The following is a 20,636-nucleotide window of genomic DNA, read 5'->3' on the forward strand; positions in this document are numbered from 1 at the left end:
ATGCCGAATATAGTATAAAAAACTATAAAAGTATCGGCGAATACCAGCGTGAGCTGAATGCAAGTAGTCCTAGAACGTAGTCCAAACACGGGCAACTCGTTGCAACTAGTTTTTTTTATACTATATTCGGCATGAAACTCTGATTCCAATCCTTGAGTTTCTTATTCTGTTTTAAAACAATGTGGGATCTAATATCCCCTTAATTTAATTAATGTTTATATCGCCAAAATGAAGCCTGTTGGCTCTTTATATTTTAAGTAACTTAATGGGGGCACCTTTTTGGACAACTCGTATAGCAGAGTATATAAGTTCTTTTTGCTATACCCTTTGGTATTAATTTGGTCTAGCTACTCACTGATGAAGCCTCAAAAAAGGCTGAAACTGGTCTGGGTAGTGACCTCCCTACCATAATGTAATAACAGCATACATTTCCTAGGAAATGTGTTTTTACATTATGGAAAATACCAAGATTAGCGATCAGAACTTTCCCCACCTTTGCAACAAGTTGCCCATGTTTGTACTACGTTCTAGGACTACTTGCATTCAGCTCACACTAGTATTCGCTGATACTTTTATAGTTTTTTTATACTATATTCAGCATGAAACTCTCTGATTCCAATCCTTGAGTTTCTTATTCGGTTTTAAAACAATGTGGGATCTAATATCCCCTTAATTTAATTAATATAAATATATTATTTTCGTTTTGTATTGAGTTTACTGATCTTTAATTCTTGGGAAAAAAAAGGTATTCAGAATTAATAGTTTTTAGCACAATTTCATATAAAAAAAATTGACCATCATATTTTATTAAAAATGAACTAATTTATCCTAAATTAAATTATTTCAGTTTAAAAGCAAAACAATCATAACTAACAAATAAAATAATATTAATTTACATACACTTACCTTTTAAAAATGTATTTTTGTTTAAATTTGTTTCACTATAAATTTACAATTCACACTTCACTCAGTAACTCACTAACTCACTAGTTCACAAATTCGAAAACAATGAACCAAAAACAGGAACATATTTTATTGCTGCAATAAAACATGTACTATGGCTCCCTGCCGTGGGCCGAAATAGGCCAATCCATAATAAAATTTTAAGACTGACAAAGCGTTCCCAGGGTCGAAGGTGTAAGATTATATATCTCAATCAATTTTACAATTATAATTTGTGGAATTTTTTTAATCGATCCCGGGGGAAATCCCTCCTCCCATGACCATGTGATTGCATTTTATCGATGCATGAAAGTTTTGAGAGGTCATAGCACATCAGTGCTCATCTTAATTGGTCCAATGCAATTAATTGCAGGATAACTTGAAATACTTCTGCGTAGAGTGGGGGAACAATCTGTTTTAGGATTTATTAGAAAACAACAATGAAGGAAAATGCTATGTTTGGTTGATATATTTGAAATACTCAAAGATGAAAACATGTGAACCATTATTTATAAGACATGTGAGAATAGGCAAGAATAAGTGAGTAGAACCACTTTCATTAATGGTAAAGAATAATTAATAATTATCATTTGTGATATGTGTGTCCTATAAGTTGCTGGGTAGAGCGAATAGCACGATCCTATAAATTCGAAACATGAATAAGTGAATTTATGATGGCATAATTAAAAAAAAAACTTATGAAGAGAGGGAGAGTATTGCAGGAATAAATATGGTTTGATGGAGCAGCAAATCATCTCATAAAATTTGTTGCACATATTATGTGTAACAAATTTTATGAGATGGTTTATGTATATTTCGCTCCATTTTCCAAGAATTTTATTTTGTTACTGAGACTCAGTATACATATCATTATCGGAATTATCCACACTTTCGGGAATCCTAAATTCATTAGTTTTTTTTTTTTTTTAGTATCAGCGGTTCTTCTGTCTTATCAATCTCACATATGCTGGTATTTTGTTGTAGATCAACGTTTTATAACACACAGAATAAATTCATGAAGTTTATGAGAAAAACTGCAAAGTATACTCTATTTGATCACAAAAGAAATGAAGAAATTATGAAAGAATTAAACCAAGAACCAGTAATAGAAAAAATTAAAAAATATCAACATAAATGGATGGAACATGTTTAAAGAATGAAAACAGAAAGATTACCAAAACAAGCCATTAGGAAAAAGAAAACCAGGATATCCTCTTAAAAGATTCAATGACTTCTAAGGCCGGAAGATGAAAACAAAGTATACTCTATTTGATCACAAAAGAAATGAAGAAATTATGAAAGAATTAAACCAAGAACCAGTAATAGAAAAAATTAAAAAATATCAACATAAATGGATGGAACATGTTCAAAGAATGAAAACAGAAAGATTACCAAAACAAGCCATTAGGAAAAAGAAAACCAGGATATCCTCTTAAAAGATTCAATGACTTCTAAGGCCGGAACAGGCCATGCTAGGCCTAAATCCTTGATATGCATGATGATGATGATGATTCAGGAATAGATATTTTTTACTGTCTGTTGTTTCTGAAGACTATAATAAAAAATGTCTCTATATAACATTAAAAATCTTTGCAACCTCAACAGATGCTATACTGCACAAGCAAAAGAAAACACAATTAGCATTTTTCTCCTAACATCCACTTTCAAATTTTCAGTTTCAGAAAACATGCATAACAATTGTTTGCAATATACATTGGATACAAAAAGCACTTAACTCATGACAAGTGACAATGTTCAATTGGATTGGTTGACACAATAACCAATCAGATGCTAGGTGCTGAGCGAGCTCAAAATTTTAGCTCACCTTCTCAGTGGTTTAAAAATATTAGAAAGCTAAGAATTTGACCCGCTGCACCTTCTTTACATCTTTTCGAATAGCTCAAAGGTGTGTGCATTTCGAAAGCACACCCAGGCTATTAACGTGAATGTGATGCAACGGTTACATGGTGAAAAGTGCCTTCTTCATGAAGCACTAATGCTTTATTATCCTCCTGAAGAGGACAATGAAGCATTAGTACAGTATATTGTGTTCAATTTTAGGAATTGCGCGAAGTCTGCAAACAACTGGGAGAGTCTTTAACAGGAATAAATGCAAAAATATAATATGGGTGATACTGATATTTCGTTGATGAGCATCGCACACCTAGCACACCCGGAATATTCGTTCCTGGTATTCAGGTAGATACCAACTAATGAGGTGCATCACAAGAAGGTGAAGACTAGATAAGAAGCTCCGACTGTTATTGAACATTAATTAAAAAGGAATGTAGAAAACAAAAGGGCTGTCCATATTCCTATATGGAGGTCTCCTCCAGTTATCTAGCTCTGACCTTAAGTGACACCTACCTAAAATATATACCTTTCAATACCTTGAAAGAGTTAAAAAAAAGCCTTATAAATTCAAAGAGCCATACAAGTTCATCCAGAGCATGCTTTTACAAACATCCATGTCCACAGTGGAATTTGAATCCACAACCTGTTGGTTAGAGAGTGAGAGTGGTTATGCTAACCACTCAGCCAATCAGGCTGGACTTTTAAGACGGACAATATAATTAAGCCCTCTTTCTACCATCTTCTAATAATCTTTTTAGCACCATATTCATCATACAATAATAACAGACATCATTTTTAAGAAAATCAGAAATAATTATGTTACAATGAAAGAATTGCAAACTTTTTGTTTTAATACACTATATGCAGACATTATTCCATCCCTTTATCAAAGTATTTAACTATTTGATTTTCATTTTGCATTCTTATCAATAAAATATTGTGACTCATTCTTCTTAATATTATTCTTTAAATTAAAGAAAGCAATAAAGATCTTCAAAAAAGTCATAAATTGAAATTATCAAAATGCATTTTTATTGCTCTTCATATAAAACTATGCAAAATGTTTCAAAACAATTTAAGGATTCTTTCCTTATATATTTAGAACCATACAATTTTTAATTTGCAAAATTCTACTGAAACTCTACCTACATTAATAATGATATACATGTTATCATGAAACTTGAATATAAAGAACTCATCCCATATTTTTAAAAGTCAATCAGATGAAGGCTCTTTACACTAAGTGCGAGTTTCAAAAAATTACATTTAGCATTATAATTTAAAAATTGGAAATGTATAAAGCATAATTTTATAATGTGCTAAATTAACTTGAAATCAATACACATAATAAAAAGCTTATGGTTTATACCTTAGCAGTTACTGAATTTGTTTTTTTAAAGGAAATGAGACAAATTTTAAATCCTGAATACCAAATGTTAAATGGGATTATATTATAATAACCATAAACACAGCTGAAAAATAATGAAATAAATAATAACTGAATTTCAAGAACAAGTTTTTTTGATGATTTGCATATAACATTAAACACATATCTAAGACTTTTTTTGGAGAAAAGAAAGAACTACCTTGCCATTGCAAAAGTAAGAAATTCTGAAGATTACAGAATTAAGCTGATATAATCCATGAAATTATGAACAAATTTTTGATTACTCCAGTTACCTTATTATAACTACTAACACAAAAAACAATTGCTTCCTCAGTTAATAATATAATATTCAGTATCAAAATGAATATGATATGTGATAAATAGTTATATATAGAGAGAGAGAAAGAGAGAGCAATTATCTAATTTGCAAACACTCAAAATCACTATCCACATTTTAGCAACAAATAAATGCTATTGCTGAATAAATATATCAAGTTTACAAGCAATCAGTTGTTAAAATTATAGATTCCATATCACTCTTTTTTATATCCAGAAATAATCTGTAGACTAGGTAATTAAAGAAAGGGAAAAGAAAAAAAAAAACATTTTGTTTTATTATTAGCTTATGTAGATAATGTACATAAGGGAGGAGAAATATCAGCAAAATGAATTTCCAAAGTTCTTTAATATCAAAATTAGTAAAATATTACTGGTGAATCCCACTGTAAAACCAGCATATACATAGCTATACACAGAATGGCTATCAAATACAGTCATTCCTGATTTATTTTTCTTTATTTATATCTGTTCCATATATAATGACAGTTATTAGTGTGCTATCAGTAAAACTATTTGAACACAAGATAGCTAAATGATATAATAAATTATGCATCCAACACAAGTCAATTGTTAAGGTATAAAAAACACACATGCCAATATAATCCAAACAAATATTTAATTTAAAAAAATACAACAGGATGACATGACTTGATGGTTGTTAACTGTACACCATATAAAAATCCACACCTTAGTAATAATGAATATTGCTACACAATAAGTACACAAATTTTTGTGCTGGCATTAACCAAATTTAATAAAGGCACAATATATATATATATATATATATATATATATATATATATATATATATATATATATTTAAAATCCAATTGGTGTGTATACAGCATAAGTAGAAAAAAAAAATGCTCACTTAAACAGAATGGGAGAGAAAAGCAAAACAAGTGTTCTTTACCAGGAAAAGACACAGAGGAAGACCAAGATGTATGTGGATTGATACAGTAAAAAGTGCCTTAGAAGACAGAAATATAAGATCTGATAATGTTGAAGTCTTAATAGATAACAGACTGATTTGGAGGAAAATTGTTGATAGGAAGTTAGTAATGATGAAATTTCTTCATATAGTACTATCATAATATCCTGTACACCCCTTGAGGGTACATGTCAGGAATTTGACGATGAGAAAATAAAAACAATTATTTGATTAAAAAAATCATTTATTGTTAATAGATAGAATGTCAAAACAAAACTCAACTTCAAACTGTTAAAAGATTTCTTAGGCAACATTTTTCACACTGCACTGGTTTTATATATCTATATATATATTAACAGTCAATTCAACTTTTGATCTTTTGGATTAATTTATATCTTTCTCCAGCTTTCTCAGTAACCATAACATGTTTTCATCTTCCTTTATGTAGTTCAATATTACTTATTTATAATATATTCCTTATTTGAATTTCACATGTTAATTTGTTTTAATTATTTGTGTTTTGAAATGAAGTGTGAATATGAAATTTCTACCTACTGAAATTCAATAATGTTCATCACTCACCATTTTAATGAAATTACTTTTTTTTAAATTCTTTCTCAGTATAATGAAAATTTTCAGCAAGAGATCAAAAAAGAAAGAAAATATTAATTTCACCACCATGGCCACCACTAGAGCTGGAAATTTTGAAATACACTTATGCTGAATGAACTGGAAAAAAAAATTTTTTTGGAACTTTTTTTAAATCTGAAAGATCTGAAGCAGTGCACCATACATATTTTTTCAGTTTTATTTTAAAATAAATTCTACATATTACATTTATTCTCTAGAATAAATGTAAAATTTATCATGCTTCTCATTTAAATTAAAGCATAAATAAAAATTTGAAAATAATCCATTTACTTTAAGAACATATTATAAATATCATAAAAAGAACATTAAGCTATTACACAAAAATGACAATGAAAATGGCTGTATGCTTCTGACTAACCAGTAGCTACCATGTCATAAAAGATATCCCACCCTTAATGAATGCATGTTCTCATATAATTCAGTAAATCTCTTCTTCTATCATTAAGGAAAAAAAAAACTGCTTATGAAAATTACATATAAAAGTGTTCGAAGTTATCTATGCAGTTGGATAACAAAAGTTTCACACAAAACTTCAACAGCACAAAATTTAGGCATTATAAGACAATTTACATAATAAACTTCCTCAAATTCAAACCAGTTTTCATAAAAGATTAGCCAGCACTGATGGAAGTTAGTTGCCGTGTATTGAGCATACACATGCAAATGCTGGAACACTGTTAACAGTTCACCACACATGATAGTATGTGATATATTTCATATATTCCTTTTTTCACCAATGTAAATAACATTGCACAGTTTTGTTATTTTAAAATCCAACTGTGTGTATGTTTGTATATATGTATATATAAAGCAGTCAGAAGAAAAGACCAACTGTTGAATATGTTCATGCTGGCAACTTCAGAGCTTTCCCCTTGATCACTGAAAGAAAAATAAATGAAAATGAATAACTACTATAACATAATAGCAATTTGAATTTGTTTTTATTAATACTACTTTATATTAATATTTCTTGAATAGTAAAACACTTCAGTTTGCATCTATATTTATCATACTGCATTTATCAACTACTTCTTGATGAATTAAGTGTACTACTACTAGTATACTAGTTGGAACTTTCCCTAGTTCCAACTAGTATACTAGTAGTAGTACACTAGTTGGAAGAAATGCAAACTATACCTCTAAGGTTGCAGATTACCTTCACCTGGTATGATACCAATATCACTTCTGGTTTCTGTCCCTACTTTTTTCTTACATTTACTGTGGATGGCAACAACCATTCAAGTGACCCCATTCAGATACACTGGAATCACATCCAGAACTGTAACACTAAGAGCACTGGTAAAACAAGGAAATGGACAGGAGACTTGCTTTGTGTGGAAAAAATTGCCACTGAACTCCATGGTTCTACTCTCATTCTCTGCCATCACCAACCATGAAAGGCATAAATATATATAGTGACATTGCAGATAAAAAAAACTCCCACAAAAAATACCACCAAAATATAAAAACATCGATACAAAAAAAAATTCCCAGATTCATGATCTTAACACCAACAAATGATTTGTATAACAATCTAAATCTAAACCCCATCTGTAACTTCTATGAGAATCTGAAATAATCAATTCCCACCTCTGCTCCAACTTTCTGCATGATTCCTCCTGGAACAAAGGTGATATTCATCAAATCTGACATCTAATATCAGAAAATACTAAACTTAGAAATCTCTCATTTTGATTTACTCTGGTTCAAAACGTTCTTGCATTATGTTACATTCATTTGCTGATGTTGATAATCACTATTCTTTCTCTGATTATTATGAATCATATTTTGCAGTCTAAAAGCTCAGAGTGGGATCATCTTCCTTGGAAAGTACAATGTCCACAACTCAAATTGAATTATATTCTTCAATCCCACAATCAAGATGGAAGAAGTGTCAGAGTATTTGCTGTTAGCTATGATCTAACACTAATTGTTTAACTACTACCCACCACATACCTGACAACTCTCAATTATTCTCACAACACTCCTGAGGTTAACTAGTTCTTTTTGCTAATTTACTGTGGATGTCAGCTCTCCTCTAGGAAACTCACACCATAACTTTGTCTGAGTTTTTCTTTCCTATGGAACATCCTTAAGCCACTCTAGTCTTGCACAACCCTGCTAATTAAAGACTGATAGATATTTTCATTTGCCCAAATTCAAATTTCATTTGCCTATTCAAATCATTCTGTAAGTGCTGAATATCAGTAGCATTCCTGATTGCTTTGCATCCTCAGTAAACAATTGCACATATCCTGTTAGACCCTTCCTAATGTCATTAATGTATAAATTTAACAACAAAGGCTCAAGGAATGAACCCTAAGGTACATTTGGTCATCTAAAATCTGGCACGTTCAAACTCACTTGCATTCAGTAAAGTTTTTCTTCCACATCATTCTTCATTCTTTCTTTTTGAAATCTGTCTGTCAACCACCATCCACTTATCCAAGTCAAGAGTTTATATTCCAATCTCATATTCTCCAGTTTATGCAACAGTCTTTCATGTGTTATTCTATCAAATGCTTTACCAAAATTCAACATTATCATAGTGTATTCATTCCCTTTATCCAACTTGCCATAACATTGTAATAAAATATCAGCAAATTGAAAAAACAGGACTTTCCTTTAGTTCTTACCAATTTCTCTAAAATCTTCAGCACAGAGATATTAATAGGTCGGTAGTCAGACATCCATTATTGAACCACCCTTGTACAACAGAACTATCATACATTCCTTCCATTCATGTGGTATCATTATTGAGCTGAAACTCAAGTTATACCAACACGTGAAATGCTTAGGTATAACTTGAGATGCCTAGCCAATTCGGCTGAACATTCCTTTAGCAAATGTGCTGATATTCCATCTGTCCCTATTGATAAATTCTTATCCAGGTTATGCAATAGCTCTTCGACCTCATTCTCATGTTCATCCAATGCAGCAGTAACACTGTGCACCAATTTATATACACCTATTTGAGATATCTTAGCAAAGTGAGCACACTAATTAACTGAACAATCTCATTAGCTTTTGACAGAGTACCACCTACATTCAGTAAAGTTATTCTTCCACATTCATTCTTTCTTTTAGTAACCACAAATTGAACGCATATCTTTGCTAATGACAATACACTACATTGCTCTTCTTCATTTGTTAAACTTTGTGGTGCATATAATAGAAATGTGATACAGTATTTTTACCACAAAACAGATGGGATAGAAATAATTTATGATTACTCAGACTAGTTTTGGGAAATTCAAGTGTCACACAGAGAAGTGAATAAACTAAAAAAAAAAAAAAAAAGATTACAAATCAGATTACAAAACAGGTAATGTATACAATGAAATATTTGAAAACAGCAATGACAATGAAAATCGCACTTCTGCTATGATGGTAACTGCATGTATTTAACTCGAGAAGACCAGATTTAATGTAAAATCACCCCTTGTTTTTTGCTGCACTGTTGAGGATGTTTAATCATTTCAGATGACTACTTGAACGAGCTTCAGAAAAATCTGTAATTAATCTATGTAGAGCATTTTGGTTTGTTCATATTTTGTCCAGATGATGGGCTAGTGCTCAAAATATTGTTAATGCATTAACTTACTCCACCAATGAGTTGCAGACATATGAATACTTTCAGAGTTCTGATTGGTTTATTCACAGGCGTTAATGATGTCAATCGACAGAGTTAACAAAGGCTAGTGACTGGAGGAAGCCTGTTTGCAGAGACATGGTACCGGCAGTTTCACTACAGCAACTGCAGGTCTCTCAACCGGTTATCCCCGTGTGTATAAGACGACCCCCAATTTTTGGTCTAAAAATTTTAGAAAAAAGTACCGTCTTATAGACGAAAAAATATGGTAATTGTCTTAAGAAGAGAATCACCCATTCAGTCATGATCAAGTTTAATATAAGATTACTCAGTAGAATATGCATTTTTTTTCCTTTATAGATTTTTCTTAAGAGCATTCAAGGAGTCAGCTGAAATAATTAAACACCCTAACAGTGCAACAAAAAGGGATGATTTCAGTTAACATGACAGCAGACCACAAACCAGCATATACATTCATAGTAAATGTGCACTTCCAATTGTTATTCCTGTTTTAGAATATTTCATTCTGTACATTACCTGCTTGTAATCTGATTTTTTAATTTATTTGCTTATTTCTCCTGATGAATGAGACATGAATTTCACAAAACTAGGTGGGTAATCAAATTATTTCTATTATGTTCTCATTTCGGGGTGGAAGGGGTGGTGAAGCGCAATACATAGCCTCTCCCACTCAAATGTCAACCTCACCTTCCCGTGGTCCATCCTGTTCTAAAAGTACAAACGAGGCACTGGCGACCGAGTATGGGCGGTATAACCTTAACACCCTAACAGAGTAAATGCTGTTAGATCTGCCTGTCCAGAGGCGTTAGGTAGCAGCCCTACCACTGGACTTACCCAGCGACAGGTTAGTAACCTGCCCTGGGGAAATTCAAAATACTTTCAAGTTTCATGCAAAGAAAAGCCGGACAGACTGTCAGGGAAAAGACCACAACCCAGGAAACGGTAAACGAAATTGGAAAAAGGAACACATAATGAAGATTGCAACATGGAATGTGAGAAGCATTGCACACAAAGAAGAACTTGATAAACAACTAAACCAAGCTAACATAAAGATATGTATAGTAACAGAAACAAAGAAAAAACAAAAAGGTAAAAAAGAAACAAACAACTATATATAAATCTACAGTGGGGTAAAAAAAGAAGAAAGAGCAAAAGCAGGTATAATGATTATGGTACATAAATCCCTAAAGAACAATATTGTATATTACAACTATTTGAATGAAAGACTAATAGAAATTAGACTCAAGACATTAAGAGGCCACATAACAATAATTGGTGCATATGCACCAGAAGAGGGAAAAGAAGAAGACAGTAATATATTTTATAAAGAATTACAGAATGCCATAGATAAAACAAACAAAACTGACTATTTACTGCTAGCAGGAGATTTAAATGGCAGAATAGGAAACAAAAAATACAAAACAAACATAGGTAAATTTGGCAAAGATACATGTAATCAAAATGGTCGCAGATTGCGCGATTTTGTCATTTATAATAATATGAGAATAATGAATTCAATGTTTAAACACAAGGAAATACATAAATATACTTGGTCAGCCAGAAGATACAAATCAGTAATTGACTACGTTATCACAAATTTTAAATTAGCGGAGTTAATTTTAGACGTAAGAGCATATCGAGGCTTTGAATTAAACTCTGATCATTATATGGTATCAGCAAAAATTCATTTTAAACCAAAGTAGCTAAAAACACATAGAATTGAAAATTCTTACCAGCCGAGCTACAAAATTTCTTCATTACAGGATCCTCAAGTTAGACTACAATATCAAAAATGCACAAACTTAAAAACAGAAACCACACATGAATTAAGTGACATAGAAGATGAATGGGAAAATTTGAAACAAATTCTCACAAAAGCAGCAACAGAAACCTTAGGAATAAAGCACAAATGGATTAGAAAAAGAGGACTACGAGACTGGAACAAAGAAATAGAAAATATAATAAAAACCAAAAAGGACAGTTACCAGAAATGGCTAAATTCCAAAACAATACAAGCAGAAATAGAGTATAAAAGAAACAGTGCAATTGCAAAACGAGAAGTAAGGAAAAAACATAGAGAAAGATGGAACAATTTCGTAATAACAGAACTAGAAAAGGATTTATTTAAGCCACAACCCAAAACCTATAAAGTAATAAAATACATGAATAAAGAAATAAAAGAAAAGATAAAAATACAAACAATAGATTTAGAAAAATGGGTGACCTATTTCCAAAATCTCTGGACAGATGAGAACAATGAATTAAAATTTTATAAGACAAAGAATGACCTAATAGAAAATATCACAATGTTAGAACTGAAAAATATAATAAAGAAGATGAAAAATAGGAAAATGCCAGGAGAAGACAATATAAATATAGAACTATACAAAAATGCAGGTGAAAAATTTAATGAAAGACTTTTGAAATTTTTTAATATGGTTTGGATGTCCGGAAAAACCCCTAACTCTTGGAAAAAAGCACTGGTCATCCCAATCTATAAAAAAGGAAATAAAGACAATTGCAATAATTATAGGGGAATTAGCCTGCTGAATACAGGATATAAAATATATGCAGGAATATTAAAAGAGAAACTAAGCAGCATCGTAGAAAACAAATTACTAGAAGAACAAAATGGCTTCCGAAAAGGCCGATCCTGCATAGATCCAATTTTTACTTTAAAATTATTAATAGAAAAGAGAAGAGAATTTCAAAAAGAAACACATGTGGCATTTATTGATTATGAAAAAGCATTTGACAAAATTAGTCGACAAAAATTGTTTAAAATATTAACCAATTTAAACATACCAAACCAACTTTTACAATCTATTCAAGAAATATATACAGGAAATAAAATAGCAGTTAAATTAGAACACACCTCAGAATGGAAAGATATATCAAGGAGTATGACAAGGATGTACCCTCTCACCTCTGCTTTTCAATATATATATAAATGAAATATTAACAATCTGGAAACAGCATAACCCATTTGGTATACAAATGACCCCGCAAATGAAGATAGATACACTACTATTTGCAGATGATCAAATAGTATTAGCTACATCAGAAGATGACTTACAAAGATCATTAAAATCATTAAATGATATCTCAAAGCAATATAATATGACAATATCCAAAGAAAAAACAAAAATAATGGCATTCAAAGGAGAAAACCCAATAAGAAGTAAAATAGTGATAGATAATACAATACTAGAACAAGTAAACACTTTCAGATACTTGGGATGTGATCTATCATACGAAGAAGAAAAAGACAGACACTAAAATATCAAACTTTGTCAAAGTAAATGGCATAATAAATAGTATATTTAAGCCATCCCTGGTACAAAAACACACTAGAATCAGACTATATAATGTCTTGTCAAAACCAACTCTACTATACGGAAGCGAAACATAGACCATGAAAAGGAAAGATGAAAAACGAATTCAAACAGCAGAAATGAAGTTCCTCAGAAAAACAGCTGGATATACCAAGTGGGACCACAAAACAAATGAAGAAATCTTACAATCCCTAAAAATTAAACCAATTAATTACTACATAAGACAGTATAAACAAAAATGGCTAGAACATTTAAATCGAATGGACAACAGCAGACTACCAAAAATATTATACAGATACAAAATAAGTGGAAAAAGAAGAATCGGAAGACCAAGAAAGAGATGGCATGAGACCGGAACAGGCCACATGGCCTATATTCCATGATAGGAAGAAGAAGATGTTCTCATTTCACAGAAGTCTGTGGAACGAGGACATAATAGAAATAAATAATTCACAATAACTACCAAGAAGTCCCAACCAAAGTGCCTTAGACTAGGCTAAAAAAGTTCATATAGCACTATTCCTCTAATCCTACAAGTTTGCTGCAATGAGTCAACTGTACATAACCTTCTAACTATCTGAAACCTATCCATAATTTTGTTAATGAGAACACTCTCCATTCCTCTTACTCATATGATAAACCTTTGCGGTGCGCAAATATCTCAAGCTTCAAGAATTTATGCAACCAGTGGCTTTGATCTATACCATTCTTCATTGAACCACACCATTCCTCATCAATATATACATTACATATACACCCACCCACACTACATGCATATGTACATTATATAGCATGAGGAACAAACAGTCATGATGCCCACCTTAATAAGATGTGGGATCTCCTTTAGCTGCAATGACTGCAGCAATCCTCAGGGAATTTTGGATCATTCTACCTGTAGACATGTAATGAGGTCCTGGAATGTTGTGGAGCAGACATCACTTGACCTCACCTGATGCTCCAGTCCATCAAACAGATGTTCAATGGGGTTGAGATCAGGGGTCTGTGAAGGCAAGTCAAGTGTGGTGATGTTCACGCCCACAAACGATGCAGTTACAGCAGCAGCCTTATGACATGTCTTGCTGAGACAATGGTCAGTTCCGTAGAAACACACAAAGTAGGAAGTACTGCACTGTCCAGAATATTCAGACACCTCTCTGAGTTCAATGTTTGTGACATCACAAACAAAGGTTTGAGGCCAAACCAGGAAAAATAGGACCATACCATCAACCACCACCTCCGAATTTCAATGGTGGGGTTACATGCTCCGTTAAGATACGTTAACTGGGCATCCACCATACATCAGCCATTTCACCCAGACACAGTTGCACTGACTTGGATGCATCATATTCCTCCAATTTATATCAGCTACAAACATATGACATGTTACATGACACAATGCACCTTGCCTATGGGGGTGTCACAATTGACTTCTTTCCAAGCAGTGTACATTACATACATACATAACACACACATTACATGCATACCTACATTATATACTATGTTAAAGATATACCAAGCAATTTTATAAACTAGGTTTTTTTAATCCTTTTTCCCAAGTAAGTCAAGTTTGTGGCTGCACGTAGTGTAACACTAGGCAACTCGTTGTAAAGGTGGAGTAAGCTCTGTTCACTTTCTCAGAATTTTCCCTAATGTAGAGCACATTTCGATGCAGAGATGTATGATGCTTTGCATTAAGGAAGTGGTCACTATCCAGACCGGTTTCGACCTTTATTGAGGTCTCGTCAGTGGGAGCTAGACCTAAAAAATGCCAAGGGTGAAGTAATACAGAGATTACAAATTTTACCTAAACAAGTTGCCATAAGGTGCTTTGACCTCATTAAATAAAAATCTCAGGAGAGAGTAAGACGTAGAAAGATTTTTACCTTGGGTATATATTATATATTACAATAAAGGTTGAAACCGGTCTGTGTAGTGACCATTACCTCTTAATGCATAGCATCATACATCTCTGCAAGGAAATGTGCTTTGCATTAGGGAAAATTCTAAGGAAAGTGATCAGAGCTTACTCTACCTTTACAACGAGTTATCTAGTGTTGCACTACTTGCAGCCGCAAACTTGACTTACTTGTCTGTTTGCTTACTTGGGAAAAAGGATTAAAAAACCTAGCTTATAAAATTGCTTGGTATCTTTTACATAATATATTAAAGGAATGTATATAAAGTGATCCAAGGTAAGAAACTTTCTACATCTTACTCTCATCCTGAGATTTTTATTTAATGAGGTCAGATCACCTTATGGCAACTTGTTTAGGTAAAATTTATAAGCTCTGTATTACTTTGCCCTTGGCATTTTTTTAGGTCTGGCTCCCACTGACAAAACCTCAATAAAGGTAGAAACTGGTCTGGGTAGTGACCATTACCTTAATAGCATCATACATCTCAGCAAGGAAATGTGCTTTGCATTAGGGAAAATTCTAAGGAAAGTGATCAGAGCTTACTCCACCTTTACAACGAGTTGTACTATGTGCAGCCGCAAACTTGACTTACTTGTCTGTTTGCTTACTTGGGAAAAAGGATTAAAAAACCTAGCTTATAAAATTGCTTGGAATCTTTAACATAATATACCCAAGATAAAAAACTTTCTACTACATTATATACATTCCTCATTACTATAACATTTATCTATATCATTCTTCAATGGGAGGATAAAAACCTAGTCATCTTTTGTGCTTTCAAAACACAATTTTGTCATTTTCTTGCAAAAAAGGCCGTGGTACTCTTCTTATTTTTGTTAATGCTTAGCTGACCAACCAAGACCAGATTTCTCTCTTCTTGGACTGACTCTACCAAAAAAAAAAAAATTGCAATCATCCTTTTTCACACAAGGTGTTACTTTTCATTTCTCCAGCTCTAACTCTACACAAATCCCAAATGTTTTCATTTCCACATCCATTTCTATTCAACTGGAGGAGAGTTCTGAGTTAATAGAATTTATACACCATAATCTTATATCATCCAGGGAAGGAGATGAAACTGCTGTCTAATGTTATTATACTTCCAATAAAATACTAGGGAAAAAAAAAAAACTTACCTTTGGTAACATATAAATAGAAAAAGTCGCAATACAATACAGTCTGTACCACTCCAGCTATAATAGCAATAAGATCATAGAATCCTTCAAGATAATAGCGATACATCCAGTTAAGGATATAAAGTGCTCGGTATAAACCCAAACAGAAAAGATAATGGGAAGTTATAGTTTCTGCTTCTCCAGTTTTTGATACCATGAAGAGCTGAGGCAAAATGGCAACAGACTCCAAATATATAGAAAATGTCCACAGTATCTAAAAAGATAAATTTCTTTAAGCAATCGAACATATTAAACTTTTTCATTTGTGTTAGAATGACTAAAAAACTTAATAAAAAAACATCATTTTTAAACTGTGTTTATGTGTCTGTCTATTTGAATTTTTTTTTTGCTTTTTATTTAATACATGATACTCAATTTTCTGTTTTAGTTTTCTATTATAAGAGGTCAGCTTCATAGTAAACTAACTAGGAAAACTTTGCACCTTTCTTGATAATACTCATCAATCCCAGCTGACCTCTGGAGCTTCATGCTCCAGAGTAGACTCTGGTGTTCTATGTCACTTTTTTCTCTTCTGCTACAATGGTATCGATTCTGCAGCTTGGAAATTAGCCCATATTCAACTCACTCCTAAGAAGGGCAAAAGATATTTACCTTCAAATGGCTATTCATCATTAAAATTCTCAAGTGACAATCTACCATGCATCAACAAACTTCTATGATAAAATTCTTATCTCTAAAACCATTCTTAGTTGGATTTTGATAACCTTGTTAGCTTCAATGCCAACAAAACTTAACTTAAATCTGTCTTATTTCTTGCATAAAGAGCTCTTTTCGTCAGTGTTACTTATGACAACACTCAAATCTCTTTTCTTGGGATAACTAATCTTCAATCTTTCTTGGCATGGAAACATATCATTTCTTCAGAATCCAAGAGATCAGATCTCTTTCACATCAATGCAATATTTTACTTCTGGATACCTGTTAACACTATACAAATTCCAGGATGGTATCCCCTAAGAGTGGCCTAAAAATATTTGATCAGTAAAAAGTAATTAGGTAATGACATGCTGCTAAACTCATCCACTCTAGTGTCTTTCAGATGTTCAGTTTCTGCTGCCTGCATTTTCTTCAAATTTCCATCGACACTGGTTAATAGAATTGGTGTAAAATTCTCCCGGTCTCCTCTGAGTCTGTTAATACACATGCAGCAGTTATTGAACCCTTTCACAGTTCAACTCCAAACTCATAGAACAAATTTTCAACCTCTTCATTCTCTCTTTTCATGTCTTTTGGAACAGGTCCAAAGGAGTCTAACAGGCATGAGGTCTTCAAATCCCAATGTTCTTTTTTTTCCCCCTGACTTACTGTGCATACATAGTACTAATTTACTATAGCCTGAACAATTTTATGATATTCCCACTGTCCATGGGAATACTACAAAAAACTAACCTAATTCATATAATCAAAACAGATACAGTGGTAAGATTCGCCAGGTACAACTTCAAGGAATGCAACATAAATCTATTCAGAAAAATTTGGCAAGTCCAACTCTTCACAAAGACTAGATTGGACTAGCAAATACCATGTTCATTGGAGACTAATGTAATTTTAAGATAAGTCCAAGTTTAATGCAGATAGAAGATTCTGGGTTCATATGACTAATGAAGCAATGATACTAGACTGCACAGTTGAGTGTTTAATTTTCTGAGAACAATTTTTTCCTAATGATGGTAAATCCACCCCAACTCAACATCACCAGAGTCCAAGATCAGTACTATCAACAGCCTGAATGCCAAAGAAATAGAGCTAGCTGAGGAATTAGATAAGTACCAGACATAATAGGGATGACTGAAACAAAAAAGACAAACTGGTGATATCTTTCTAAGCAATAATTACAAAATGTTATATTCAGGCAATGACAATCAAGGAAAAGAAGGAGTAGTCATAGTATTCAACACTAAATATGAGAAAAAGCTAATCAACTTGAATGGCAGACAGTCTCAATTAGAGTGATGTGGGCAAATATCAGAATGGGGAGTTGGACAACGAGACTTATTTGTGCCTATGGTCCCACAGAAGGTTCTACTAAGGTAGAAGTGGAGGAATTTTTTCATGCTTTAGAGAAAGCAACTGACACAATGAAAAAGGAAAAGTTGGTCCTTGTTGGGGATCTATTTAGATCCCCAACAATGGAGTGAAAAATGATTGTCAAACATACAAAAATATTTGGGAAAAATTTGGAGAAAAGAGCAAAGCTAATAATAATGGCAAATACTTGTTGGACTTCTGCTCAGGACATGGACTGGTTATTACTAATACCATGTTCCAACATAAAAATGTGCACAAATTCACATGGAGAGAAGAGGCAAGGAATAAGACAAGTCTCATTGACTATGTTGATAGTGATGTTTTCTCTCTGGTGCAAGACACCAGAGTGTACAGAGGATTTAAAATTGGAATTGATCACTACTTAGTCTTAAGCAGGATAAAACTGAATTTCATATTGAAAAGAATAACATGTAAGAAAGTTTTAAAGTGAATAAAAGTTGAGCAGCTCTCAGATGTGAACTGTAGACTAAAATACACAAACATTATTCAAGAAAAAATGAAACAGTTTGAGAACAGGAACCAAACCTTGGAGAATCAATAAGGTGGTTCAATAACACTGATTGATTCAGCCAGAGGGGCAATGTGGAGAAGTTGTCTGCAAGGATAGAAAAATCGGAACTCATGGACACGGGAAGTTAAACAGGTAGTGAAGAAAAAGAAGAAAGAATATCAAAAGTTCTTGGCATATAAGTCAGCTTGTGTTCTTAGAGAGTACAGAGACAAATGTCAGAAAGCTAAACACTATGTAAAACTAGGTAAACAAAAGTCATGGGAATACTTGGGTAAGAACATAGAAAATAAATATCAAGGTGGCAAGATATTCTGGAATTTGTTGAAGCTCAAAAATGGAGGAAAGAATGATGTAAAAGGAATTAGAGATGACATGAAAATGAGAAAAAAAGATATCATTGAAGTATGGAGTAATTACTTAGAAAAATTGCTAAATGAAACAAGCAGTGATAGCACAGAGGTAAAAAACACTAACAGAGATGCAGTCAGGAATACATATACATACTTGAAGTAGAAAAAGCTATCAAAGGCCTGAAATGTGGAAAGGCTGCAGGTGATATTTGACCAGAAATGCACGAGTATGGAGGTATAAAAGTCTTACAGTGGCTGCACTGCATAGTTCAGAAGGCCTGGACAGAGGGACGAATTCCAGATGATTGGAGCAGAGCTCTTATAGTACCTATATATATATAAAAAGGTAAATAAAACTGAAGGCGAAACCTGTTTTATCTTTTTGTTGTTTAAAGCAGCAACCTTCATTAATGTTGTGTCAACTGTTTATGACATTTGTTTCATTAGAAGCAGAGTTAGAGTGACATTGTGTTTTGACGAACAGTCGGTCATCACGATATTCATGCTGTACGCGACAAATTCTCGCTATCAATCGCTTCAAAACTTAGAGATAAGACTCACCATTCACCATTTGGCCAGGCAAAATAAATTCTTTATAGATAATGTCCTTGGAATTGTAGAAACAAATCAGCATTGTCTTTACTTTTGACTTCCCCAAGCGACTTTTTTTCTAATGTCCCTCTTATGGTGGTCTCCAGTCAGCACTCCTGCGCTTTGTTTCGGGCTCATACTCAAAACACTATGTTTCGTCACCAGTAACGATCATTTCAAGGAAGTTTGAGTGGTTTTAATGAGGTCCTCGCAGTGTTCAATTCGATACTTGTGTCAGTCAACTTGTGGGGAACAAATTGCAAATTCAATTTACGAAGGCCCAAACACTCGGTCAAAATGAGGTGCACAGTTCATTTTGGAATCCTCAATTCATCTTCAATCAATCTCACGGACGATTTCGGGTTTTCTTTGATGAAATTACGCACTTTTTGGATGTTAACTTTGTCCAGTTTTTGGATGGCCCAGCTTTTCTTCGTCCTCAAGCATCTCACGACCACTTTGAAATCGCTTAAACCACTCGTAAAATTGAATACTGGATAAGCATTCATCACCGTATGCTTTTTGAAGCATTTGATGCGTTTCAGCAAAATGTTTACCAAGTTTAACACAAAAGTCAATCGCAGCTCTCTGTTTGAAACTCATTTTCTGACTGTTTGTCAAAACACACTGTCACTCTTGGCACTATAACTCAGATTCTAATGAAACAAATGTCATAAACAGTTGACACAACACTAATGAATTTACCACTTTCGACAACAAAAAGATACAACAGGTGAAGCTACTAGTTTCCTCTATTTTCGAAACGTTCGGTTTCTTTTTGGACAGAGGGTGTAAATGTGAGAATTACAGAGGTATTTCTCTACTGAGTTCCTGGTAAGATTTATGCAAGTATACTTGAGAAATGGGTTGAGAAGAATTGTGGAAGAAAAGCTTGGTGAAGAGCAAGCTGGATTCAGGCCAAATAGAGGGTGTCAGGATCAGATTTTCACTTTACAACAAATAGTTGAGAA

General features: G+C 33.0%; 1 protein-coding gene across 1 annotated transcript in view; it reads right to left on the minus strand.

The window, feature by feature from the left end:
- Nucleotides 1–3,805: 3,805 nt before the first annotated feature.
- LOC150102956 (ER lumen protein-retaining receptor 2-like) overlaps nucleotides 3,806–20,636 on the minus strand; it is an 80,878-nt gene continuing 64,047 nt past the window's right edge. The window contains exons 3-4 of the mRNA XM_090398521.1: nucleotides 16,105–16,357; nucleotides 3,806–6,983 (exon numbers count right to left, since the gene is read on the minus strand). Of these exons, the coding sequence (XP_090254647.1) occupies nucleotides 6,949–6,983; nucleotides 16,105–16,357 (288 nt within the window). The 3' untranslated portion in view covers nucleotides 3,806–6,948. The remainder of the gene's footprint in view (nucleotides 6,984–16,104; nucleotides 16,358–20,636) is intronic.

Source organism: Typopeltis vanoorti, chromosome 9 (genome assembly GCF_054136105.1).
Source record: "Typopeltis vanoorti isolate ZY-2024b chromosome 9, IOZ_Tvanoo_1.0, whole genome shotgun sequence".
Lineage (NCBI taxonomy): Eukaryota > Metazoa > Arthropoda > Arachnida > Uropygi > Thelyphonidae > Typopeltis > Typopeltis vanoorti.